The sequence below is a fragment of the Eschrichtius robustus genome, chromosome 8 (genome assembly GCF_028021215.1).
Source record: "Eschrichtius robustus isolate mEscRob2 chromosome 8, mEscRob2.pri, whole genome shotgun sequence".
NCBI lineage: Eukaryota > Metazoa > Chordata > Mammalia > Artiodactyla > Eschrichtiidae > Eschrichtius > Eschrichtius robustus.
Genome location: NC_090831.1, coordinates 93559521 through 93567669, shown reverse-complemented (window position 1 = coordinate 93567669; position 8149 = coordinate 93559521). Strand labels below are relative to the sequence as shown.

The window sequence follows — 8149 nt, the reverse complement described above, 5'->3', positions numbered from 1 at the left end:
CAGGGTAAAAAAAAAACACTTGCTGTCATTTTTTTACCTTTTTGTGTGTGTGTCAGCTTCCGTACTACACTAAACTACTTCACCAGTGACAGGTTTGGCCACGTGAAGAAGCCCCGGGAGCTCGCTCCTCAGCGTCCCCGGTAGAGCGTGACCATCTTCCCGCAACCAGTTACAGGGGAGCGCGCCGGTGCATCCTGGGAGTTGTCGTCACCGGGGATTGTGGGAAGTGTAGTTTAGAGACTCCGCCCTCCTCGCCATTCCTGTAATGGCTGCTTCCTGGAAGGTAAGGTACGAGTTTGTCCCCGAAGGCTACTTAGATTGGCCAGGGTATTTGTAAAACAGGGGGCAGATTTGTACGTTGCCGGGCCAAAGCAGGGATTCTTTTTAAAGTCCTACTATCAAGTCCTCGAACGAACTTGTTTTGGTTATTTGGGGGTTTTTTAGCTTTTCCTTTATAACTGACCAACTTTTAAATCTAGTTCCCCTGCTTGAACAAAACTGTTGTCGTTAGTTATTACCCATTCTTCTCCCTTACGTACAACCTCCCCGCTCTGCACTGACTCTAGCTGCCGCTTTAAAATAATAATTAATAATGTGCGATTTTTTAAATCCTGCTACGCCCCTCTGATAATAGGCGCTGTCACGTGGACCCTCTTAGCCTCAGCATCCTGAACTGATAGAATTAAACAAAAACCGCTTTCTTTGGTAAGTCTTACTATTTCCCCCACGACTTCACAGAGTGATATGTGGTTTGACTTTGCCAGATTTGTTTGCATTTCCTGGATGGGAGAGACCCTAAAAAAGTATAATTTTCATTCACTGGGATAGTTTCCAGGTTAGTATCTTGTGCCTCTTCTGTCTTTTCTTGTTCTACTGTTCAATTTCTGTTTTGTTGATTCACACGGTGTTGGCGTTATAGAGTGGGGAAAAATCGCTGGAGTAGGGGAATTATCATGAGAAGGGGCGATTAGCCTCAAATGATCATCTTTAAGTACCATTTACTTCCCTCAGTTTCTTCTACCATAAAATGAGGAGATGGGTCTGAATATAATTTATAAAGTCTCTGATTTAAAAGGTTGTATGAACTGTTATTTGTCATGTATTCATACTGTCATTTGAAAAGGTAGGAATTTTTAATGGTTCCTTTTTGTTCCCATGTTTTAATTTCTAGGAACCTTCAGCCTTTAAGAGCCAGTCACCTCAAGATCTCAACATCATGATCTCAGTTTCAACACAATTGTTCCTAGTCCTCTTTTCATTGCTTCTGGTGCTGCCTGTTGTTGAAGCAGTAGAAGCTGGAGATGCAATCGCTCTCTTGTTAGGTGTGGTTCTCAGCATTACAGGCATTTGTGCTTGTTTGGGGGTATATGCACGAAAGAGAAATGGACAGATGTGACTTTGAAGGGCCTCCTGAATCAAACCTTGCCCTGAAAACCTTTGTGCTATTGAGGTTCAGAACTGAGTTTTGGTGTCTGAAAGTTCTCAAGAAACAGTAAATAGGGTAGCTTCATAGTCTTGGTTATTTCCCTATAAATAGGAACAAATGGATATATTATGTTAAATGGAAAACAAAACTTTTTTTCACAACAAATAATGCACTGAAGAATGCCGTCTGTAATTTGCATTTGCTAGTTAGAAAGAAGGTCAAAGAAGTGAGATGGCTGAACTTTGCATAAGTAATATTTCATAGTTTCAGAATTCTCAATAGAAAGAAGAAAACTCTTGCCCAGAATCCTAGGAAATTGCCACTGTTTAGTTATCACTGCCTCCTGCATCATTGTGGAGTCTTTTCTCCATATTTTTAATGCATTTTTGTTTTATCTCCCAAGTTAATATTGTACCTAGATATTAAATACAGTTGGTCAAAAATTAAAACTTATCTCTTTGTGGGGGAAAAAGTTTAGAAAATGTATTCGATGTATCTAACGTTGAAATGGAGAAAAGATTTAATGTAAAAAAATACTTTATATTGATATTGAAATGGAGAAGAGATTTAATGTTTAACAAAAACAAAAAAATCTTTATATTAACTGCTAACATCTCCATGGTGAGAAGTACTATATTAAATATAAACCCATTATGTAAGTTACTGTGTGGTGTTTATTTCAGACTGTTTTTATCTTTGTGTGAACTTTTTATAAAGTAAGTGGAGAAGAGTAGGATGCCTTACCTTAACTGATCACACTAGCTTGTAGAGATACAATCAGTGAAAAATGAGAAATGGGCAGCATCAAGGGAGGGGAGAGGCCTCTGGTAGAGAATCCACAGATGCAGAAGGAAAATGTAATGGCCTACACTGATTTACACACAAGCCAGACGAGGCGTAATCTCCCTGACCTTGCTACTTAAGGTGTCCTCACACCAGCAGCATCACCTTAGGACTTGTTAGATCTGCAGAATCTCAAGTCCCACCCAGACCAATTGGATCAGAATCTGCTTTTGTTTCAAGAACCCAGGATAATTTATATGCACATTCAAGTTTAAGAAGATTGCTCTAACTTGTTTGAGCCCAAGGATCACCCAAAGCACTTGATAAAAACTGTTAGATTCTCAGGTTCCTCTCCTGGTTGCACTGTAGTAATTGTAGTTGGGGTCTGGAATTCTATGTTTAACAAGGGTCCCCAGTGATTCCTTTGATTGTGTAGTTGCAGCCAGCATAGAATTGTATGAGTAAATCAAACTACTATAAGGTCTTTATGAAAGCAGGTAGTCAAATTTTTTCCTAAAATAATGCATTATCCAATCTCTAGCTCTCCAGGTAACACTGGGAGCCTTAATTTTGATCAGAAAACAGGCAGCAGCAATCTAAAATCCTTACTGTGCATTTCTCCAGGTGTGAGCAGACCTGGATTGCATGAGGGATTTGGTAGAGGGAACAAAGAGTGAGGGACAGCCACACTGTAGACAGAGAAACCACACGGATCTGTTTTTGTTATAGTTGTTTTTTCACCAAAGAAAACACTAATAGTTTTTTATTCTGATAAATTGACTGTTACACATTGTGTAATCAATAGAAATTTTTTTTAATTTTTGTTGGAGTTTAGTTGATTTATAATAGAACTTTTTTACCTGTTTTTTTTTGAAAGATGGAAAAAGGAATGCAGATTGCAGGACAGTTTGTCCTATCTCTTATAAAATACCAGCCTATTGGTACTGATGTAGAGAGGCTGCTCCTGCTTCCTTGTATGTCAACTTTTCCATTGGCATTGGGAGAAATCATACCTGAAGTACATTTTTTTAAAAAACAGGAAAGCCTGTTTTTGTTTTTACTGGAGGCTCAGGTAGCACATGACAGTTCATAAAATGGCTTCAGGGGTAGGGGAAATCTAAAGTACATTTTAAATCACGGTGCATTGGTTATTTAGTCACCTATAGGTACTATTTTTTAAATGTTCAAAATAAGACTACAGGCAAACATTCTTTGATAAACCTGTATTTCCACAAGTGCCTAGAAGAAATTAGAAAACTGCCATTTTCCTATTTTCTCCTTAAAAGTAGAGAATTATGAGGTGGCTTTCAGGAATTTTGATGTATATGATGGGGAATACCTTCTCTGTTTTTAGCTCTTTTCTGTCTAGGTTGGATTATATAGTTTTGCCTGAAAAGAGCAGAAACTCTTTATGGTGGCTCTTAACATTTTGGGGGCCACCAGCTCCTTTGAGACTCTGATGAAAGCTATGGTCCTTTACCTAGAAAAATGCACATACATGCTGGCATTTTTTTAGATTAATTTCAGGGAGTTCACAGAACTGAAGCCCATCCAGAAATCCCAAATTACAAATTTCTGCCCTTTTATTTCCTTTTTTTGAGGTTCTTTCCAATTCTGAAATTCCTTGATTTGCTCTGAGGGATAATACCCTCTGTGGAGCAATTACAGGAAGAATGGGATTAGCAAATGTCCCCTGGGTGCCCAGCATAATTTGCAGATAACTAGTAAATGCTCTGTACATGTGAGCTTGGTTGAGTCTGGTTAAAAAGAAGACTAATTGCTGAAATCAACAAGGGAAGCGCTGGTAACCAGCCTATTCCTCCAATGCCAAAAATCAGTGCATTTCCTGTCATTTCTCTGGCTGCTTTCAAGATATTTTTTCTCTGTTCTTAGTTTTCAGAAAGTGATCTATGGTATATCTTGGCATAAATATCTTTGGGTTTATCCTGTTTGGGATTTGCTCAGCTTGAACCTACAGGTTTGTGTCTTTTTCCCAAATTTAGGTAATTTTCAGCCATTACTTTTTCAAATACTCTTTCAACCACATCTACTTCTTTCCTTCTGGGACTCCGTCTGCCTTATCACTGCCAGACAGAGGTAAAAGTCCAGAGGGAACCTCATTACTGTTCCCTACGTGCCCTCCTCTGACCCTGCAGGCGGGGTGCCTTGTGGCTACTGGGTGGGAGTAGGAGTTCAGACTCCGCATGTGTTCTCCACTGGCCCATGGCCATGTCTAAGCACATTGGCATTTCAGGGTTGCCACCTTGTCCAGTACCTAGTCAGAGATCTATGAGGCAAAAAGAAAATCTAGAGAATTCACCACCGTGTCTTCTGGTCCTGAGGTCCCTAGCCAGTCTGCCTTCTTTCTACCTTTCAGAATCTTATGTTTGTTTTATAAATAATATCCAGGATTTTTAGCTGTATTTAGTGGGAGAAATAGGAAAAAAGATGTCTACTCCATCCCCCTGGAAGCACAAGTCTCCTCAGTGCGTATTTAAAGAGTGGAGGGATTAAAACACCAGGTAAATGATCGATTCAAGGAATTTTACTCACAGACCTTTGTCCTAGGATCGTTCACATCTACCCTCCCCTTTTCACCCATCCAATAATATATTGTTTATTCCTGTCTCTTACCCAATAAGCGCAATCAAGAATGCAGGAGTGCAGATGAAGTTGAAAAAATGAACTGTATCCATATTTTGTCTCAGCATTGAGAGTGCAATGGCAGCTTTTTGAAAAACTATCAAATATACCACCCGTGAAGGAGCCAGCCAGGCCCAGGAAATCTCAGAAGCTACACATCACATGCACCTTCACCCTCTTAGGCTTTCTAAGCTCTGCAGAAGCTTGTCAAATGCCATTTCCAACCTTGAGTGTAGGAAAAGTGATGTAGCTATATAGCCTGCAGCACATAATGAAGGAAGAATTCTCTGCATAGGAACCAAACCATCTCCCTCCCAGAGATCCATATCAGCCTCTTTGATGGTATCACAATAGTGATTAAGAGCCCAAGCTCTGGAATCCAATAGATCTAGATAGATAACCAGATTCCATCACTTAAAATGTGATCTTGGACAGGTCACTTAATCTCTTGTAAATTTCTGTCTCCCTATCTGTTAAATGGGGAAAATAATAGTACCTGCCTCATAGATGGGTGAGGAATACATGAAATAATTACTGTGAAAGACTTGGCATGCTGGATGTTATTATAATTGGTATTTGGAGGTATTTTCTAGACATAAGGGGGGAAAAACCTACTAGCATCAATTTTGTATTTATATATAAAGAAGACATCTTTAGAAAGTTATGTAAACAAATCCCTTATTAAACAGTTCATTATATTTTAATTTTGACATTTTCTTTGAGTCTGTTTTCTTTATTATAGTTTTCCCCTCATCATTCTAGGCTTACAAATTGCTATAACTCAAAGACATCTGTGAAGAAATGAAAATTTGGCTTCCCTAAGTTTCCTCAAGCCTTTTCTGTACCTGAGTCTCTCGAGGAAAAGAAACAGGAAAAAAAGAAAGAAAATAATTGAATCCGTTTTAGTAATTCCTAACGTGCTCAACCATGGGTCTTTACTAAGTGACATAATGAAAGCTTAGCAGCAACTGCCCAGGTCATTTAAGGAGATGCAAGGAATTTGCTTCTCTCTGTTCAGGAAAATAGAAGATCTGGTCCATATTCCACTAGGAAAAATACTCTTAACATATCTCATCTCCTTAGAAGTCATAAAGATATAAGCACCATAAAATGTGTTTAACGTTGGTTTCCTACGTGGGGAATGTAGAGAAAGCCCTTATATTGACTTACAAACCCCAGACAGGATTTTTATTCTTAGGTGAGAATAGGTCCAAATCAATAAATATGTGTGCAGAATAGCATATTTAAGGTTTTTTTCTAATTTTTAGTAACTTCATTTTTCTAAATCGCTTCTGTGATTAAGTAATATACACCTAACATCTAAAGGCAAAAGGCAGACCAGAAAAATATGACTGCTGTAAAACATTAAAATGTGGTTTAATTTCTCATTGATTTGTAGTATCAGAGCTACAATACCCCCTCACACATTATTTCCACTGAATCCAATATATATGGGTGATTAAAATTTTGAAAATATTAGTTAGCTCTTGATAATCTGAAATGAAGTTACAAAATTTTATATACAAGAGGGTTAATTATTTTTAAACGGCTAATCATGAAGCACTTCGTTAAACATTGGGATTATAAATACCATATGTCTCAATATTAATCAAGATAATTATGCTCTGGATAAATGTGCATAAATCACTTAACAAAAGACTTTAGAAGCAGGCATGAGCACCAAGAACAGAAACTATACCATATTCTATTTCAGATGATTTGTCAGAACAACTCTTTTGCCACAAAAATTACCAGGGCATTGCAAAACCTACATAAAACAATTTTATGGGCCCTGTGACAACATGTGCACACTTTCACTTGTTTAATCAACACTTTTCAAGACATCATCAGTACAACTTAGAAAGAAATTAATCAACTACCAGGTGATTGACCTTGAGCCAATAATTTAACCTCCACAATTTTTTCATCTGTAGAATTGTCACTAATCTCTAAAAGACTTCCTAGTGATAAAAATGTGTGGCCCCATATAGTTTTCCTAATTTCAAAAATAACAAGGTCTAATGTGTTAAAAAATATTGTAATTACCCATTTTCATACAGCAGCATGAGGAGCTGATTTCCTCTTTGAACTCCTCAGTGAAAACTGTAGTCTAGTCATTTGGTACATTTTTGGATTTCAATTTAGTGAAGCAGGGGCAGCTCATTTTCTGTACTGAATGAGTATGATTAGGGATTGTCTCAAGAAAGAAGAATAAAAACAAACCGTAGCCCTGCCACTCCCACTCACAGCAAACAGCCCACACACTAATTGAAGTCGGCCTGGCAGGATCCAGGAACAAACAATCTTGAAGTTTCGTGTGCTCAGTCCTTTATGGCACTACTGGTGAGACTCAGCTAATAGACACCATCTTCCCAGTGGCCAAGACAGACACTTGAGAGGGTGTGTGGCGCCTCCCTCTCCCTCACACTCCACATCCAGTCCATCTCTAAGTCCTATGGAACCCACCTCCAAATTATGCCTAGGATCCACCCACTTCTCTCCATCCTCAAGGCTTCTACCCAAGTTCAGACCACCATCATGATGTGGATGAGATCCACAGCAGAACCCTAGCTTGTCTTCTGACCTCCCATCTTAACCCTCTGCAATCTTTTCTAAACACAACAACCATGGTGAACTTCTTAAAACACAAATCTGACCCTGTTACATACCAGCTCAAAATTTTTTAGCAGATTTCTTAAGTTTTATGAAATCCTTAACAAACCTTAGCACTGTTAATCTACCCTTATTTCCTCCCCTACTTTTCCAGCCTCTTCTATGTCCATGACCCTCAACCAATTTCACACTCTAGCTTTCAGCCACACTAAGCTATTGCCTTCCCAGAAAGCACCACGTGTTTTCCTTTCCTCTCTCTCTCACTCCCCCCACTTACCCTGCTCTCTTCATGTGCATGTTCCTTCCTCTGCCTGGCCTAGTTTGCCCAGTGTACCTGCCTTATTCCTAAAATCTTAGGCTTGGACAGCACTTCTTTAGGACGTCTTCCCTGACCCTTCCTCTCTGAACTACGCAGACTACAGTATGCTCACACAGCATTCTTTACATCTCCCATCAGGCACATACCACCCTGTATTTGAATCTCTGTCTACTGTATTTCAACCAACCTCAACCCCATCTCAGGATTGTAAGTTCTATGAGGAGAGGGACTGAATCATTAATTCACTGTTGTATTCCTAGTTTCTAGCACAATGCCTGGCAAATAGAAATTGCTGCTCAATCTTTTTTAGAATGAATATATGATACAGAGTTAATGTAGCAAAGGGTCACCCCAGCCCAGGATAC

General features: G+C 39.0%; 1 protein-coding gene across 2 annotated transcripts; it reads left to right on the top strand.

Annotated features, from left to right (window-relative positions):
* The first annotated feature begins 236 nt into the window (after window positions 1-236).
* Window positions 237-2089, top strand: SMIM30 (small integral membrane protein 30). 2 transcript variants are annotated; one of them, XM_068550058.1, is made up of 3 exons: window positions 237-283; window positions 635-705; window positions 1172-2089. In XM_068550058.1, the coding sequence occupies exon 3, from the start codon at window positions 1217-1219 to the stop codon at window positions 1394-1396; it is 180 nt and encodes a 59-aa protein (XP_068406159.1). In that variant the 5' UTR covers window positions 237-283; window positions 635-705; window positions 1172-1216; the 3' UTR covers window positions 1397-2089. The 2 variants fall into 2 exon arrangements, with proteins under 2 accessions (XP_068406159.1, XP_068406160.1); XM_068550059.1 differs by having other exon boundaries at window positions 268-288.
* Window positions 2090-8149: the final 6060 nt, after the last annotated feature.

Bases quoted from the DNA above. Each gene is read 5' to 3' on its own strand.
- SMIM30 (XM_068550058.1), top strand. From the start codon at position 1,217: ATGATCTCAGTTTCAACACAATTGTTCCTAGTCCTCTTTTCATTGCTT.